At 35.4% G+C, this 18,896-nt stretch overlaps 1 protein-coding gene across 2 annotated transcripts in view; it reads right to left on the bottom strand.

Moving 5' to 3' along the window:
* Nucleotides 1-18,896, bottom strand: part of NRK (Nik related kinase) — a 133,200-nt gene that overhangs the window by 24,863 nt on the left and 89,441 nt on the right. For both annotated transcript variants that reach the window (XM_055393477.2, XM_088833829.1), the window contains exons 14-19: nucleotides 18,304-18,408; nucleotides 14,747-14,814; nucleotides 12,839-12,933; nucleotides 7,880-7,977; nucleotides 6,096-6,463; nucleotides 4,228-4,564 (exon numbers count right to left, since the gene is read on the bottom strand). In XM_055393477.2, the coding sequence (XP_055249452.2) occupies nucleotides 4,228-4,564; nucleotides 6,096-6,463; nucleotides 7,880-7,977; nucleotides 12,839-12,933; nucleotides 14,747-14,814; nucleotides 18,304-18,408 (1,071 nt within the window). The remainder of the gene's footprint in view (nucleotides 1-4,227; nucleotides 4,565-6,095; nucleotides 6,464-7,879; nucleotides 7,978-12,838; nucleotides 12,934-14,746; nucleotides 14,815-18,303; nucleotides 18,409-18,896) is intronic.

Below are 18,896 nucleotides of genomic sequence, written 5' to 3' on the forward strand. Positions count from 1 at the left end.
TATTTTGTTCCATTGATCTATGTTTCTGTCTTTGTGCCAGTACCATACTGTCTTGATGACTGTAGTTTTGTAGTATAGTCTGAAGTCCGGCATGTTGAGTCCTCCAGTTCCATTCTTCTTTCTCAAGATTGCTTTGGCTATTCAAGGCTTTTTGTATTTCCATACAAAGTGTGAAATTATTTGTTCTTGTTCTCTGAAAAATACCATTGGTAGTTTGATAGGGATTGCATTGAATCTATAGATTGCTTTGGGTAGTATACTCATTTTCACTATATTGATTCTTCCAATCCATGAACATGGTATATTTCTCCATCTATTTGTGTCATCTTTGATTTCTTTCATCACTGTTTTATAGTTTTCTATATATATGTCTTTTCCGTCTTTAGGTAGATTTATTCCTAAGTATTTTATTCTTTTCGTTTCAATGGTGAATGGAATTGATTCTTTAATTTCTCTTTCTGTTTTCTCATTGTTAGTGTATAGGAATGCAAGGGATTTCTGGTGTGTTAATTTATATCCTGCAACATTACTCTATTCATTGATTAGCTCTAGTAGTTTTCTGGTGGAGTCTGTAAGGTTTTCTATGTAGAAGATCACATCATCTGCAAACAGTGAGAGTTTTACTTCTTTTCTAATCTGGATTCCTTTTATTTCTTTTTCTTCTCTGATTGCTGTGGCTAAAACTTCCAAAACTATGTTCAATAGTAGTGGTGAGAGTGGGCACCCTTGTTTTGTTCCAGACTTTGGGGGAAATGCTTTCAGTTTTTCACCAATGAGGATAATGTTTGCTGTGGGTTTCTCATATATAGTTTTTATTATGTTGAGGAATGTTCCTTCTATTCCCGCCTTCTGGAGGGTTTTTAATCATAAATGGATGTTGAATTTTGTCAAAGGCTTTCTCTGCATCTAGAGATAATCATATGGCTTTTATCTTTCAATTTGTTAATATGGTGTTTCACATTGATTTATTTGAGAATATTGAAAAATCCTTGCATCCCTGGAATAAAGCCCACTTGGTCATGATGCATGATTTTTTTAATATGTTGTTGGATTCTGTCTGCTAGAATTTTTTGAGGATTTTTGCATCTCTGTTCTTCAGTGATATTGGCCTGTAGTTTCCCTTTTTTGGCATCTTTGTCTGGTTTTGGTATTAGGGTGATGGTGGCCTCATAGAATAAGTTTGGTAGTTTACCTTCCTCTGCAATTTTCTGGAAGAGTTTGAGTAGGATAGGTGTTCAGTTTAGTTCAGTCGCTCAGTCGTGTCCGACTCTCTGCGACCCCATGAATCACAGCACGCCAGGCCTCCCTGTCCATCACCAACTCCTGGATTTCACTCAAACTCATGTCCATCGAGTTGGTGATGCCATCCAGCCATCTCATTCTCTGTCGTCCCCTTCTCCTCCCACCCCCAACCTTTCCCAGCATCAGAGTCTTTTCCAGTGAGTCAACTCATCACATGAGGTGGCCAAAGTACTGCAGTTTCAGCTTCAGCATCAGTCCTTCCAATGAACACCCAGGATTGATCTCCTTTAGAATGGACTGGTTGGATCTCCTTGCAGTCCAAGGGACTCTCAAGAGTCTTCTCCAGCACCACAGTTCAAAAGCATCAATTCTTCGGCGATTAACTTTCTTCGCAGTCCAACTCTCACATCCATACATGACCACGGGAAAAACCATAGCCTTGACTAGACGGACCTTGGTTGGCAAAGTAATGTCTCTGCTTTTTAATATGTTGTCTAGGTTGGTCATAATTTTCTTTCCAAGGAGTAAGCATCTTTTAATTTCATGGCTGCAATCAGCATCTGCAGTGATAGGTGTTAGCTCTTCTCTAAAGTTTTGGTAGAATTCAGCTGTGAAGCCATATGGTCCTGGGCTTTTGTTTGCTGGAAGATTTTTGATTATAATTTCGATTTCCATGCTTGTGATGGGTTTGTTAAGATTTTTTATTTTTCCTGGTTCAGTTTTGGAAGGTTATACTTTTCTAAGAATTCGTCCACTTCTTCCAAGTTGTCCATTTTATTGTCATATAGTTGCTGATAGCAGTCTCTTATTATCCTTTGTATTTCTGTGTTGTCTGTTGTGATTTCTCCATTTTCACTTCTAATTTTGTTGATTCTTCCTTGATTTCTTACCATAATTATTGTATACCTACCATAAACCTAGCCTGAGGTTGTACCCTGGGACTGGATGAGTAGGTGAAGAACAGTTGTCAAGGATGGATTAAACGTAGTATGAGTTGGGTCATGAAGGATGACTCGTTCAAAAGCAGAGAAGAGGTAAGGGGAAGCCACAGAGACAGAGAAAATTGCTGGCATAGGGTTATTAGTTCATGAAAGAGCAAGGCATCTTCTAAGTTAGTTTGTATTATAGGACAACAGGATTGGGAAGTAAATTGGCATGATAATTCTTCTGTCTGGAATCTCAGCTCTATTTTCAGATATCCAATACTCCACATTTGTCAAGAACTATTTCAAATAGCACATGTGTCAAGAAATCTTCTCTGTAATAATTCCTATTTATCTACCATCTGTGAAGCTACTTGAGTATTTTTCAACTTATCTGGAAAGTCAGTAAATGTTTTTCGAATGTCAAAATCATTGTCTAAACACAGTACATTACTTTTGTTTAAATTGTCTGTGTTAACAGTTCCTCAAAAAGTTAAAATACAAGCTAATAATTCCATTTCTAGGTATACAGATCAAAGAACTAAAAATTGCAGCTCCAACAACAGATACATGTACCGCAATGTTCACAGCAGCCAACAATGAAAATGACTCAAGTGTCTATCAAAAGATAAATGGATAAACAAAATGTGATATATTCATACTATTTATTAAGACTTAAAAAGGAAGGAAATTCTGATATATGATGCTAAATGGATGAACTTTGAAAATATTATGCTGAGACAGACAGAAAAAGACAAATATTTTATGATTCTGCTCATATAAGGTACCTATACAAAAGTAGAATGGAGGTTATTGGGAACTTGGGAGGATAATGGGGAGTTAATTGTTTGAGGTGATAAAAAAATCTCCAGAAATTAATAGTATTAATGGTTGTACAACATTGTGAATGTACTTAACTCCATTGAACTGTACACTTAAAAATAGTTAAAATCTGAAACTTTCTGTTACGTGTATTCTATCACAATAAAAATCTCCCAGAAAAAATGTATGTATTAAGAGACACTATCCCAAGCATACTGTTCATGGAGTTCTCCATTTTTCCTTCTCCATTTCCTTCTTCCATTTGCCATTTCCTCTTGATGAAAGTGAAGGAAGGGAGTGAAAAATCTGGCTTAAAACTCAACATTCAAAACATTAAGATCATGATATCTGGTCCCATCACTTCACGGCAAATAGATGGGGAAATAATGGAAACAGTGACACACCATTTTCTTGGGCTCCAAAATCACTGCAGATGGTGACTGCAGCAATGAAATTAAAAGATGCTTGCTCCTTGGAAGAAAAACTATGAGCAATCTAGACAGCATATTGAAAAGCAGAGACATTACTTTGCCGACAAAAGTCCATCTAGTCAAAGCTATGGTTTTTCCAGTAGTCATGTATGGATGTGAGAGTTGGATCATAAAGAAAGCTGAATGCTGAAGAATTGATGCTTTTGAATTGTGGTGTTGGAGAAGACTCTTGAGAGTCCCTTGGACTGCAAGGAGATCAAACCAGTCAACCCTAAAGGAATCAGTCCTGAATATTGATTGGAAGGACTGATGTTGAAGCTGAAACTCCAATACTTTGGCCACCTAATGTGAAGAACTGACTCATTTGAAAAGATTCTGATGCTGGGAAAGATTGAAGGCAAGAGGAGGAGGGGACAACAGAGGATGAGAAGGTTGCGTGCTATCACCGACTTGATGGATGTGAGTTTGAGTAAGCTCCAAGAGTTGGTAATAGACAGGGAAGCCCTGTGCGCTGCAGTCCATGGGGTCGCAAAGAGTTGGACATGACTGAGTGTCTGAATTGAACTGATCCCAAGCATATGATCTGAGTAATAAAGGTGGACAAAGAAGATATTTTTGTTCTTGGAAGAAAATAGGAAGCATCCAAATTAGAAGAAATAAAGATGTATCTACAGATATAATTTAAAATGTTTAAGACTTTGGAATAGAAGTTTAAAGTATATTTCTAATGGCTGGAAATATGACATATCACATGAAGAAATGCATTTACAAGGAGATGAATTCATTCTCCTTTTCAAATGGTGTATTACCTCCAGTTGATGTTCAAATTCCTGGAATGCTGGTCTCTCCAATATTGGATCATCTGTCTCTGAGCAATTTTCTCCTCCATTCTCTTCTTGGGCTTCACTTTCTTCATTGGTTCCACTGACTCCCTCATTTCCATTACTCTCCTTGCCTCTTCTTCCACTGCCTACATTCACTCTTTGTTCTTCATGGTCTCCAATGGCTGCACTGTCCCCACAGGCTGCACTTCCTCCATGGCTTTTATTAACTCTCTGACTTCCATAGCTGCTGAAAGATCCTTCTCCTCTATCACTTCCATCTTTACCATCTTGCTTGTAGCTTCTGCCTCTACCACAGCTTGGCCTGATAACAAGATTCAATTAATGATAGAAAGTCACCCAACAAAAATAAATGTCAACAAATGAAACAAAATTAGGTTGACTAACATATGTATCATCTCCAGGCATGTTTTTGCTCTATGTGAACACTACTGGTCTGATATAGATATGAAAAATGTCCCTATGTCCTGTCAATCTTAATATTGAATTAACATCATAGTCACCATCAACTCCCTGGCTACATTTGCATGACAGATGGAAAAGGACGTATTAGGAACATGTATTAGGTTAGCAGCAATAATATGTTTTTTTTTCCTTAAATCATAGACTATTTCATACATTAGCACCTTCACAGCCACATGAATGATCAAGCCCATATTTTTGGCTCAACCACAACATATCTGAATATTTCTTATATTTAATTTATGTTAAACACATGCCTTGATCTTCTAACATGTGTATCATCCATTCTGCAACAGATTTTCATTGATTTTTCTACTACTATCAGGAAGTTCAGTAATATAGATCTCATTTAGCTAGTACAGTCACTTAATTACTTGCTAGGACCACCAAGCTTAGCAAAATGTCTCAATAATCTTTTGCATAAGAAACAACATAAATAAGTAACTATGACAATTCTAAAAGCAAATGAATTTGAGATCAGAATTCCTGGTAGTTTCCTTAGTTGGTAAAAAAAGAAAAAATGTTGAATAATCTGTAGTCTGTTCTGTCATAAAAAGCCCCAGTAACAGTTGAAAATTAACAAAACAAAATATGAATTTCAATATTACAAAGCAAACAATTTTCCCACTGTTATTTTTTTAAAAATACAAAAATATACTATGTTAATGAATCATCTTTAAGAGCAGCTTAAATACAAACCATAAGCAAATATAAAATAAGAACACACTGGTTGTGTATAAAGCAAGACCAAGTAACTATATATATAGCAAAGAACTTGTGGTATGCCAAAAACAATACTTCACTAAATATTATCACTTTGAGTAGCTACTCTATAAGAAGATAAAACTGAACGAGCATTGAATTTAGTTACAGCAGTTTTCAGAGTCTCAAGGATGTCAGTAAGTTGGAGCTTAAAACTATCGAGTGAGTATCATATTTGCACTTCATTTTTCTCAGCAAATTTAGAGATTTTGTTCTCTAAAGCCCTAAACATCAGGGCTTCAACTTACAATTATTAAGAAGCACACTACTTAATTTGTCACCCCATTTATCACACTCATTGTATTTTACAGGGCAGAATGATTCAGTAGCATTAATTTTAAGAGAAACACCCGGACAATCCCAGTTATAAAGAACCTAATAAAGAGTTGAATGCTAATATAATATTATAAGAAATGCAAAATTAAGTGTTTTGCATTAAAACAATTTTTAATAAAATAATTTAAAAATCTATTATTGAAAATCAACCATTTACCAATATGCAAATGTAATTCATTCACCTTCTTGGTGATAAATTTTAAAGGTAAATCAAAGATATAAATTGTTCTGAAATTATAAAACATGGACAATGCAAGAAATCCAATTAAACCAACCTTGGCCAGCTAGGAGCATCATCAGGATTATTGCCTTTGTCATCAATAACCTCATCATTGTCATCATCATCATGGTCTTCACCAACATCATTAGCCTGATCAACCTGGTCATCCAACTCATCACTGCCATTGTCATGGTCATAACTATCTTCATAAGCATCATTAGAATCATCATCACCATCACCATCAGTATCAGCACCAGCATCATAGAGTTCAACATAATCACCATCCTCTTCAGGTGGCTGAACAACAGGTGCAGGAGTTAACCAGTCATTCCGGAAGATTTCAGATAGTGCATTATAGCCTACCCATTCATTTGTCAAGTAAACGGGGGGTGATATTTTTCCTACTTTAAATCCATCTGGAACCTGTGTGCACAAGAAAGGTTAATGTAGTCTCTAGTAGCCTTTCATTTTCTTCTAGATTGGAAAGCTTCCAAGCTGACAATATTTTAAAATATATTTTCAACTGAAATGAAGATGTTCACTCATTAGGTAGAGCCAACATTTTTGTAAGGATGCGGTGCCAAAACCCAAACCTCAGGCTGTGATCCTTAATGGCCTTTCTAGACCACACAGGGCAAAATTTACTCACTTTGTTTTTAATTAGCTCTACTTATCTGCTGAGAACTAGACATTCTAGTTTTGTTTTGGAGTAGAGTGTTTTGGTGTTGGAGAAGAAGACAGATTATTTGACACTCTACAGAAGAGTGTCACTATTTTCCTTTTGTTTTATCCTTTGATATTGGGATTAACACATAGCTCTTAAAATTGATGTGTTAATTTCCTCACTCTCGTTTTATACAACAGAGATTATCTTAAAGTAACGCAAACACTTCTAAGAAGGAAACCAACACCAGTTCAGTTGCTCAGTCATGTCCGACTCTTTGTGACTCCATGAATCGCAGCACAGCAGGCCACCCTGTCTATCACCAACGCCCAGAGTTTACACAAACTCACATCCATCGAGTCGGTGATGCCATCTAGCCATTTCATCCTCTGTCATCCCCTTCTCCTCCTGCACCCAATCCCTCCCAGAATCACATACATCCACCTTAAAAAAAAACTCTACCTGCAGTGAAGAAGACCCAGGTTCAATCCCTGGGTTGGGAAAATCCCCTAGAGAAGGAAATGGCAACCCACTCCAATATTCTTGCCTGTAAAATCCTATGGACTACAGTCCATGTGGTCACAAGAAGTTGGACACAGCTGAGCAACTAACACACACACACACACACACACAATGTCCTATAAGCAATCTCTGAGCAATCTGAAAGGGGTGTATGTATAGTAGGGTAGAGGTAATTACAAAAGTAAAACAGAATGATCTGAAAGCATTAAAGCATAAAATAATTAGAAGGTCTTTTTATTTATGAAATTAGAAGGCATTTCATTGTTCACTATTTTTTTAATCTTTATGTATTACCTCATCTTCTAAGAAATTATATTAGACCAAAAAATGAGCATTTAAACTGTACTTCTTAATTTGAGCTAATGCTTCTACAAGCAGCTTTTTATCTCTCCTCTCTCAAATATATTCTGATACTAGAATGTGAAAATAAAATATTTTATGATCAATTAAATGCTTTTACATCTCAAATGTCATTTCTAGATTTCATATTCTGCATGCTGACATAATAATAGAAATCTATATCTGAAAGATCAATTCTAAAACTGAACCCTTTAACCTTACCCTCAAATGAAGATGAAAATATGTAAGTCAAAAGAAATTGAAGATTAAAGAGAACAAATATAAATATGTTAAGAGTTAAGATGGAAACCTACATGAATATCAACCAGCAAACTCTGATCAATGGTAGAATAAGGTGGTGATGACTGGGACCTCCTCCTGGTCACAGGACTTGCTTCCTCAGAAGAAGATTCTGTAGAATGCCAAAAAGGCATTAGTATCAGTGGTAATCACAGCCATTATCTTCATTTTTATAGTGAACCATTTCAATCTCTTGGTATTTTTCTTGTAGCCTCTTTCCATTCAGGAGAGATCACTTGAAAATTCTTATGGGGCCAAGATTCTATGTTCTGTTTTCATAGGTAGAGAGAGACTCAAAGTTTGTTCTGTTAGACCTACATGGCTTTTTTTGCTTTTAATATTAAATATATACTTGCTGAATATTTTTGTGTAAAAAGGTACATAGTAAGACTAATATGCAGATAGTTTCATGAGAAAAAGAGAACGCATCAAGAACAGTAAGGGCTGGGCGGTATTTATGGCCTCCCCTAATAACAAGCAGAAAAAGAGCCCAACAGTGTATAGAAAATGATAGTTTAAACAAAATTTTCAAGAAAGTTGACTCTTCAATCTTAATCCCCCAATTTCCACTCAATGATATATCCTCAAGCACTGCAATACAGTTGAGACATGAACAACTGAAAAGTGACAAATCTTAGCCCTTTTTATAAAGCTGTGAGCCTTCCTATAGAGGCACTCTGCAATACAACTTTCTGCAGTAACAGAAATGTTCAGTATCTAAACTGTCCAATACATTAGCCACTATCCACACATAGTTTTAGCAAACACCCTCTTCCAACAACACAAGAGAAGACTCTACACATGGACATCACCAGATGGTCAACACCGAAATCAGATTGATTATATTCTTTGCAACCAAAGATGGAGAAGCTATATACAGTTAGCAAAAACAAGACCAGGAGCTGACTGTGGCTCAGATCATGAACTCCTTATTGCCAAATTCAGACTGAAATTGAAGAAAGTAGGGAAAACCACTAGACCATTCAGATATGACCTAAATCAAATCCCTTGTGATTATACAGTGGAAGTGAGAAATAGATTTAAGGGACTAGATCTGATAGGTAGAGTGCCTGATGAACTCTGGACGGAGGTTCGTGACATTGTACAGGAGACAGGGACCAAAACCATCCCCATGGAAAAGAAATGCATAAAAGCAAAATGGCTGTCTGAGGAGGCCTTACAAACAGCTGTGAAAAGAAGAGAAGCGAAAAGCAAAGGAGAAAAGGAAAGATATAAGCATCTGAATGCAGAGTTCCAAAGAATAGCAAGGAGAGATAGGAAAGCCTTCCTCAGCGATCAATGCAAAGAAATAGAGGAAACAACAGAATGGGAAAAACAAGAGATCTCTTCAAGAAAATTAGAGATTCCAAGGGAACATTTCATGCAAAGATGGGCTCGATAAAGGACAGAAATGGTATGGACCTAACAGAAGCAGAAGATATTAAGAAGAGGTGGCAAGAATACACAGAAGAACTGTACAAAAAAGATCTTCACGACCAAGATAGTCACGATAATGTGATCACTGACCTAGAGCCAGACATCTTGGAATGTGAAGTCAAGTGGGCCTTAGAAAGCATCACTATGAAGAAAGCTAGTGGAGGTGATGGAATTCCAGTTGAGCTGTTTCAAATCTTGAAAGATGATGCTGTGAAAGTGCTGCACTCAATATGCCAGCAAATTTGGAAAACTCAGCACTGGCCACAGGACTGGAAAAGGTCAGTCTTCATTCCAATCCCAAAGAAAGGCAATGCCAAAGAATGCTCAAACTACCGCACAATTGCACTCATCTCACACACTAGTAAAGTCATGCTCAAAATTCTCCAAGCCAGGCTTCAGCAATATGTGAACCGTGAACTCCCAGATGTTCAAGCAGGTTTTAGAAAAGGCAGAGGCACCAGAGATCAAATTGCCAACATCCACTGGATCATGGAGAAAGCAAGAGAGTTCCAGAAAAACATCTATTTCTGCTTCATTGACTATGCCAAAGCCTTTGACTGTGTGGATCACAATAAACTGTGGAACATTCTTCAAGAGATGGGAATACCAGACCACCTGACCTGCCTCTTGAGAAACCTGTATGCAGGTCAGGAAGCAACAGTCAGAACTGGACATGGAACAACAGACTGGTTCCAAATAGGAAAAGGAGTACGTCAAGGTTGTATATTGTCACCTTGCTTATTTAACTTATATGCAGAGTACATCATGAGGAACGCTGGGGTGGAAGATGCACAAGCTGGAATCAAGATTGCCGGGAGAAATATCAATAATCTCAGATATGCAGATGACACTACCCTTATGGCAGAAAGTGAAGAGGAACTAAAAAGCCTCTTGATGAAAGTGAAAGAGGAGAGTGAAAAGGTTGGCTTGAAGCTCAACATTCAGAAAACAAAGATCATGGCATCTGGTCCCATCATTTCTTGGGAAATAGATGCAAAAACAATGGAACAGTGTCAGACTTTATTTTTTGGGGCTCCAAAATCACTGCAGATGCTGATTGCAGCCAGGAAATTAAAAGACGCTTACTCCTTGGAAGGAAAGTTATGACCAACCTTGATAGTATATTAAAAAGCAGAGACGTTACTTTGCCAACAAAGGTCCGTCTAGTCAAGGCTATGGTTTTTCCCATGGTCATGTATGGATGTGAGAGTTTGACTGTGAAGAAAGCTGATCGCCGAAGAATTGATGCTTTTGAACTGTGGTGCTGGAGAAGACTCTTGAGAGTCCCTTAGACTGCAAGGAGATCCACCAGTCCATTCTAAAGGAGATCAATCCTGGGTGTTCATTGGAAGGACTGATGCTAAAGCTGAAACTCCAATACTTTGGCCACCTCATGTGACGAGTTGACTCGCTGGAAAAGACTCTGATGCTGAGAAAGTTTGGGGGCGGGAGGAGAAGGGGACGACAGAGAATGAGATGGCTGGATGGCATCACCGACTCTGTGGACATGAGTTTGAGTGTACTCCGGGAGTTGGTGATGGACAGGGAGGCCTGGCGTGCTGTGATTCATGGGTTTGCGGAGAGTCGGACATGAATGAGCGACTGAACTGAACTGAACTGAACACATAGCTTTTGAGCATTTGAAATATGGCCAGTGTATCTGGGGGGTTGAATTTTAAAGTTAACTTCATTTTCATTTTAGTTTTAATTTTAACAGCCACATTTTGCTAGCTGTATCACAACACACCGTTCAATTTTATAGTGTAAATATTTCCATTTAAAATGCAAATCTGTCCGGATTAGAAGTCTCGATTTTCTTAAATTTATTTATTTTAATTGGAGGCTAATTACTTTACATTATTGTATTGGTTTTCCCATTATTAAGGTTTGTGGCATAGTAAATAACATCTGTGGTTAAAACATGTTGAGAATATTTAGGTTCAAAGATCAGTAGATCTGGGTGAATTTACTTAGAATAAGCTTCACTAAGGGGACCTTCAAGTCCTTATTTATTGTTTTTGGGTGCTTGGATTTTGAAGATAAATAGTATTCTTTCTCTTTTATTTGCAGCTTTAATATTTATTTAGCCAAAAAAAATATTGACACGACAACTCCAAAAAGCATGTATTTGAAAATATTACCATCTTTTGAGGATATTATACTGAACGCATCTTACAATTTGTGTTCACGCCTTCTGACACTGTTGTACCTTTGCAGTTTATTACCTTTCTGAAGAAAACTATTTTCTGGCAAGTGTTTTGGTGTGTCATTAGGCTAAGTAAGAAGTTTGGGTGAATGTTCGAGATTTTCAGGCAAATTTGTAGTAAGGTTTTCTGATTTCCTGTATCATGAGGTATGTAATATCATAGGAACTTCAAATCATCTATGTAGCACACACAATAAAATAATAGAATTTTAGAGCTGAAAAGAACCTTAGCTATTATCTACATAGATACTCTCCCTTTCTCTCTCCCACCACTGTTCATAACTGCTTTGGGGCCTAGTCCAGAATTTCCTTATTTCAAAATATACAATATGAATAAATCTTCAATTTTTAGTTGCTTCTTTAGTATTAGCAAATTAACCCTAGTCAAACCAGAAAGATTCTGAGGGAAAAAAATTGCTAAAGTTTCTCTTCACATAGGCTTGTCTTATTTCTCGCAAGATAATATTTCTGCACGAGGGGACACTCTTATTTAAAGGAAGTACATCACTATCTGAATTTCCTAAGAAGAATGACCTTTAAAAATTCAGGTCTTCGAGTATCTGATTTTCATACAGTACACCTATATATTCATTTAAGTATTAACATTTTAATAAAATCTATATGCTATAATTTTACAGGTGACCTGAGGACTCAGTCAGGCATTTTCCCCATGTTTAACTTACTTGAATTACTTAAAAGTAGACAGTGCCAGATTTTATGTTCCAAGGCATAATTTTGACTTTGTTTATCCTGCTATTTCATAAATCTATAATTCATTTAAACTCTCTCAAAATTAAGTCATAAAATAAAATACAGTTTGTGAAGCTATTTGCTATGATTTTATTAATTTTTTTCTTTTTGAGTAACTATATTAATTTTTAACATTTATGAGATACCGTATATGTTTTACTTTGAAGACGTAAAATAACAAACTGATAAATAAAACACATGCCCACAACTAGTCCATCTAATATTTCAATATTCTAAAGATTGTCTATAAATTTTAGCCTGTTAGAGAGGCCTCTTTCAAGTTCCTTACCCATATTTTTCACACATGGTATAGAAATTAAAGCTGAACTCCAACCCTCTACCTCCCTAGACACATGCTTAACTACTACCCAACTGAAAAAAGAAACTTCAGAAAAATTACTCTCCACTTCTCAAAGGTCATCACTGACTGCCAAATCTAATGACCTCTTGGTCTTCATACTACTTGGCCTCCCTAACACTATTGATTCATTCCTTCTTGAAATTCTTTCTTGAGTTTTGTAAAATAAACTGTTAAACATTAACTCCATTTTGACTGTTTAAACTTTGTGCTTTGAGTCACCTGATGCTGCTGGGCAATTTTGAGGATTTTGCGAACTCCTTTGTCTGATGTCAATGGGCTTCTGAGCTTGTTCCAAAAGAGACCGCTGAGGAACACTAATGAAAAGACAGAAAAGCATGTGCCATGTCCTAACATTCAAAAAGGGAATGTATAACTCAACATCAAGACCAACAAAGTTTTAAGTATATGGGTATATATCAAACTGAAAGAAGTAGAGCTTAAGTAATATTTTCCAATTTCCACAAATCTATAATCTAGAAAAGAGAAATAATTTCTAAATTATAAAAAAAATTGTTTCCATACAAGTATATGTTTCCTTCACATATCATGTTTATTTCTAAAAATTTCTATAAAGTTTCCTTAAACTAATATTCAGACATTATCATTACCTCGGTAAAACAACAATAATCATAAATTTATAGTGTATGTGAGGATTTTAACATGATAAAAAGCTAAGTTATTGTTATTTTAAATATTCTACTATTACCATCCTTATTTCAAATGCTTGGAATTTGTGATTTTTAATGTCATCCTGCATTAGACACATGAATAAATAGATACATAGGACACTTTAGTTTTCAGAATTCAAATTCAGGGAATATTTAGAAAATTTTTTTGGACAAGCACTACTAAATTTTACTATTGCTTTGAAATTTCTATATAGGAAGTACTTTGATTACTGATTTAGGCCTGGAACAGACAAGAGTCTTTTCTATGACCCTGAATTTCAGAAAAGACTCAAGGTTCAGTTAAATTTGTTTTATAAATGTAACCATATCTAAAGTAAATATATTTGCTATACATAAATTCAAAAACCTTTTTGTGATAAAAGCCAACCAAATCCAGTCTAAAAGCAATATTGAATTTTTGTATACCCCATGTTTAACAATTTAATAGTAATACTGATTTTATATTATACCCATGATACCAAAACAGATACACAAAAACTAAACTGATTTCTCCTCCTTTGTTGTCAGAAGGATCATGACAACTCATTCAATGAATGCATAGTAAGGGAAAGTTCCCAATTTTGCTTTAAAATTTTCCAAAATTTCTGCCTACCAGTTAAATCTAAATGACATAAATTCATGGGTGTTTTAAAAAATAATAAGATATGAATATACATACTAAATGCTATCAGCTCTATGCCATCTGACCATACTGTGCAGAATCTTGAATACAGTAAGTATTCACTGAATGACTGAGTGAATTAATATAGGCTAAGTTCTCTCTAGTATGAGTTGGGAGTTGGAGGGGTATGATTTTCAAGGAACACCTATATTAAAATTTAGCAGTCAAACATAACACATGGCATACAACATCTAAAATATGAAACATGATCTTTGAAAATTAGTGATTATTATCAATAGCATAGAGTTAAAAATTACAGTGATTGGTATAAAATAATGATATAATATTGAGTTTTAGATTTGATTTCCTTATAGGTCATTTCAGGTTTGCCCATTCTGTGGCATTAGCTGCTGAGGTTATCAATTGTATGTGTGTTTCATCATGTAGTACATGATGTTCATGATGTACTACATGATAAAATATGTAATTGAAGTATACCTGATACACTAAAATATCATATCTTTTTATTGTAAATTACTAATTGAAAGCTTTTCAAGAATTCACTGTTGTTCCTTCTATTAAATTGTGAATCTTGCCAGCTAATCATCAAACTAAATAACACTGAGATTGCAGTATGTCCAAATATGAAAGATCTAGTTAATGGATTGCTGCAGTTTTGGGGTTTTAAACATGGGCCAGTGATATCATTGATGACTATGTTGTCACTAATATTTTAATTTTGAATTTACATAGAACTTAGTGTCAAATAAATAAGCATTAATATTCCATATGATAGTAAGTCAGAGTAACCTGAATATAGAAATCAGAGATACATACCTTGAAGAGAACTTGACACGATGTACACGATCCTGGTTGTAAGACACAGAAGCAGATCTCTCTTGAACCTTGAGATAAAATGCAAAACTTCAGTAGAATTCTCAATCATAAATTTTTTGAGTTAATAATTTATGGGAAAAAGTCATTCTTCACATAGAGATGTTTTCTTAAAAACCCAACTTATAAAATCTGATTTTCATAAATAAATCATATTTTCCTAATTACTTATAGTATGACATTAGAACTGCTTAACTAAAATCTTTGAATATAGCTTTGAATTTTAGTATAATAACAGATTCTGGAGATCATATAATCATTTTATTATTGAGGAATCTATATCCTGAAGATGGAAAATGACTACATCAAGTCAAAGAATATTTTTAATCAGACTGTAGGCCTCTCGACTGATAATTTAATGTTCCTTTTATGTTATCATATTACTTTTTATATCAAGTTCAAACTTCCTGCCCAGAACTGAAATTCAAACTTTTTACCCACTTACCCTTCTAAGCTAATACTAAATTTTCAAAAGTTGTCACATACACACATACATTATTCAAATGTCTCAAGAGTCTAAAGTGTTTAATCTTTAAGGAAGTATGTCTTTTTATCATATCATAATCAGTGTTTGAAACACTTTTCAACTCTAAATAAATTAATTTTATCAGTTATTCATTCATCTACTACAGCAAAAAACTTGAGAAATAGCACATATAATGAGCCCACTTCCATCTGTGGTACAGATTTACTTTCTGCCAACATTAGTATATAGGGCCATGAAAGGTTGCCTTGCCTCATTTAATTTAATATCTCTAGGTTTCTACTCAAAATAGTTTTTAACTACCCCCCCCCAAATATGTCATTCTGACATTCAACAAGGCAGTCACACTAGATTCTTTAGAAAGGAAAATTCAATGTTACAATGAAAAAGAAATTTAGTATTTTCATGCTGATGAAACCATTCTATAGTTTCTAGAAACTATATTAACCTTACTATGCTATTTTTTTTCCTCTTAGGTAGTGACCTATTGAGGTTTTCTTTATACTTCAACAGACAGATTAGAAATGAAAAATGTTGTCAATCGTTCACATGTTTTGCAAATGAATGTTTTCCAATACAACCAGATGTTTGGCACTTTGCAGGATAAGCATCTGACTGACTGTTTCCACTTTTGATTCAGATAACTGGCATCATATTGACTCAGTCCAGGCCTCTTGGTTCTTGAAGCTAATCTTTGAAAGTTTATTGAAACTAGTTAACCAGAGGCCAAAATTAGAGATAAAGGTCAATAAGAAGAAAGGCTAATGACTAACATGAATAGACTATTTTTTCTGAAAACTGGGGAGAAGAAAATGATTAGTAAGAATAGCATATATTAAGGCAAATGATGTATTCCAAACCAATCAGATACAGCTTGTTATACTTTGGGCTTAATGTATCACGCTTATGTAATAATTATCATCTGGGGTAAGAGTAAAGTCATCATTTAATAAAGCAGAGAAGGGGACATATTGCCTCTTGTAATTAAATAATACAATCCAGCATATGTTCTTTCTGCCACTAACTAGTACTGATAAAGCAGTGCTCTGTTATTCATTTCAAGAGACTGTTATTATCAGAAAGAACATATTTAAAAAGGATAATTGTCCATGTTGCTGCTGCTGCTAAGTCACCTCAGTCGTGTCCAAATCCGTGCGATCCCATAGACGGCAGCCCACCAGGCTCCCCCGTCCCTGGGATTCTCCAGGCAAGAACACCAAAGTGGGTTGCCATTTCCCTTTCCAATGCATGAAAGTGAAAGGTCAAAGTGAAATCGCTCAGTTGTGTCCAACTCTCAGCGACCCCATGGACTGCAGCCTACCAGGTTCCTCTGTCCAAGGGATTTTCCAGACATGAGTACTGGAGTGGGGTGCCATTGCCTTCTCTGAATTGTCCATGGCATACATCATAATAGACTACTGTGAAGTATCTCAAAAGAAGTAGATAGTGATCTTGGGTGCTTGGCCTGATTAAGAGTAGCAATGACTCACTATTAATAAAACAAGAATGTCTGAGTTCTTCACAAATCCACCTATCTGCACTTAGTGACCACAAAAGTTTTAGATAGCTATTAATAGCTATAAGGAATGCTGTCTATAATGACAGGACCTTGTCCCTACTCCTCACCAATACCATGTGCTAAATAGTTATTAAAAAACTTGTGAAAACAAAAGTCAGCCTGGACACCAGGACTGACATGATTATTCCCATAAATCTAAGAAAATAAAAGATAGGTTAAAATGAGCCAGACCCTGTCATAATCTATATCTCAGAAAGAGATATAAGCTGAACTACTGAATTTTTCATGGGCAATATTTTTACTTAAAAGAATGACTAAGGAGACAAACTGATTATTCAACTTGGGTATCTGGCAGGCAGTTTATTTAAAATCAATGAAGTAAGCCTGTCAAATCAAGGAAAAAATAATTGATGTTATTTGTTAACAATGATAAAACTGAGTTTTCAATAACAAATTAAAATTTTAGACTCATCTATCACTGTGCACTTGACAGTTTATCAATACTCAACAATTTTATGATGAAATTGATGATATTAACTAATGCCATTTTTGGTGTTGTGAAATAAAATGTATATTTGGAAAGATCCACATACACAGTGAACCAATATTTTCCAACTGATCAATGCATGAAGATATAAAATTGTGTATGAGCAAAACATCTATTCATAGCTGATTAGATGGATTTTAATATTACTGAATATCCAAAATCTCACTGATATGGTTTTAGACTCCACTTCTCTAGCTGTGGTGTATTATCAAAGAATATCCACAATTACCTGAAAAATCTATGGAAATTCTCCCTGTTCAACCACAAATATGTGAGAAGCTAGCTTTTACTAATATACTTCAACAGTTGGCCTGGATGGCTAAGTCAGTAGAACATCAGACATTTAATCTGATGGTCCAGGGTTCATGTTCCCATTCAGGTGTTAGTCTATCTTTTTGGCTTCCCTGGTGGCCCAGAGTGTAAAAAATCTGCCTGCAGTGTGGGAGACCTGGGTTTGATCCCGAGGTTGGGAAGATCCCCTGGAGAAGGGAAGGGCTACCCATTCCAGAATTCTTGCCTGAAGAATCCCATGAACAGAGTAGCCTGGCAGGCTACAGTCCATGGAGCCGCAAACAGTCAGACACAACTGAGTGACTAACACTTTCACATTTTCTTTTCAAACAACATATGGTAACAGATTGAATGCAGAAGCAGATATGAGAATCCAGCTGTTTTCAATTAAGCAAGATGAAGAATTATTATTTCACTAACATTTGCTTTTTATATTAACATCTAATAGTTTTATTACTTTTTAAATAAAGTGATAGATATTTTAAATCTTTGGTTTTAATTTATAATACATTGTATATTCAATGACATGATCTGAGTAAACAAAAGCTTTTTTGGTTCTTCAGTGTTTAAGAGTATAAAGAGATTTTGAGACAAAAAAGTTAAGAACCATTGTTCCATGTACTTATTAGTGTCACAGTAACTCATATTGAGAGATTTACCTCATTATCGTTAGGATCTGGAATGTATGGCTGCAATGGTTCTATTTGGACTTCAGCTTGAATCGAATGAAATGCTTCATCATTATCTGATGATTCATCTTTGTCCTTGAAACAAAAAGGAAAATAAATATCTTACTTGCTGTTAAACTGTAAATTATAGGAGCAACTATCATCATCTTACTGTTCAATTAATTTTTTTTTCAATATTCAAAATTTAAGTGTAGTTTCTAGTGGATTTTGGTTCTGCATCCCTTTCAGCATCTGAGTAATGCTACAGATTCTGTGTAGAAAAATGCATATAGAAAGATATATGTCTCTTCATATATTTTAGGGGGTCATTGACCATGTGCAGCTTACTTATTAGACCCAGGTTAAAAATCTCTGGTCTAAAGCTTAACTCATGAACCCAAAACTCTAACATTTAATGAGTGGTTATAATTACAAAGTTTGGTCCTCTTGAGCAATGGAAGATCTGCAATACAGCAGTGCAAATATTTCTCTTTGAGTCCTAGGAGTTTAGGCAAGTTTCTGTTTTCCCATTTAAGCCAATTGGCATTTCTTCAACACAAAGGGAATAATGGAAATGTGTTTTC

This window comes from Moschus berezovskii, chromosome X (genome assembly GCF_049115385.1).
Source record: "Moschus berezovskii isolate FMDL1 chromosome X, NW_MosBer_1.0, whole genome shotgun sequence".
In the NCBI taxonomy this organism is placed as follows: Eukaryota; Metazoa; Chordata; class Mammalia; order Artiodactyla; family Moschidae; genus Moschus; species Moschus berezovskii.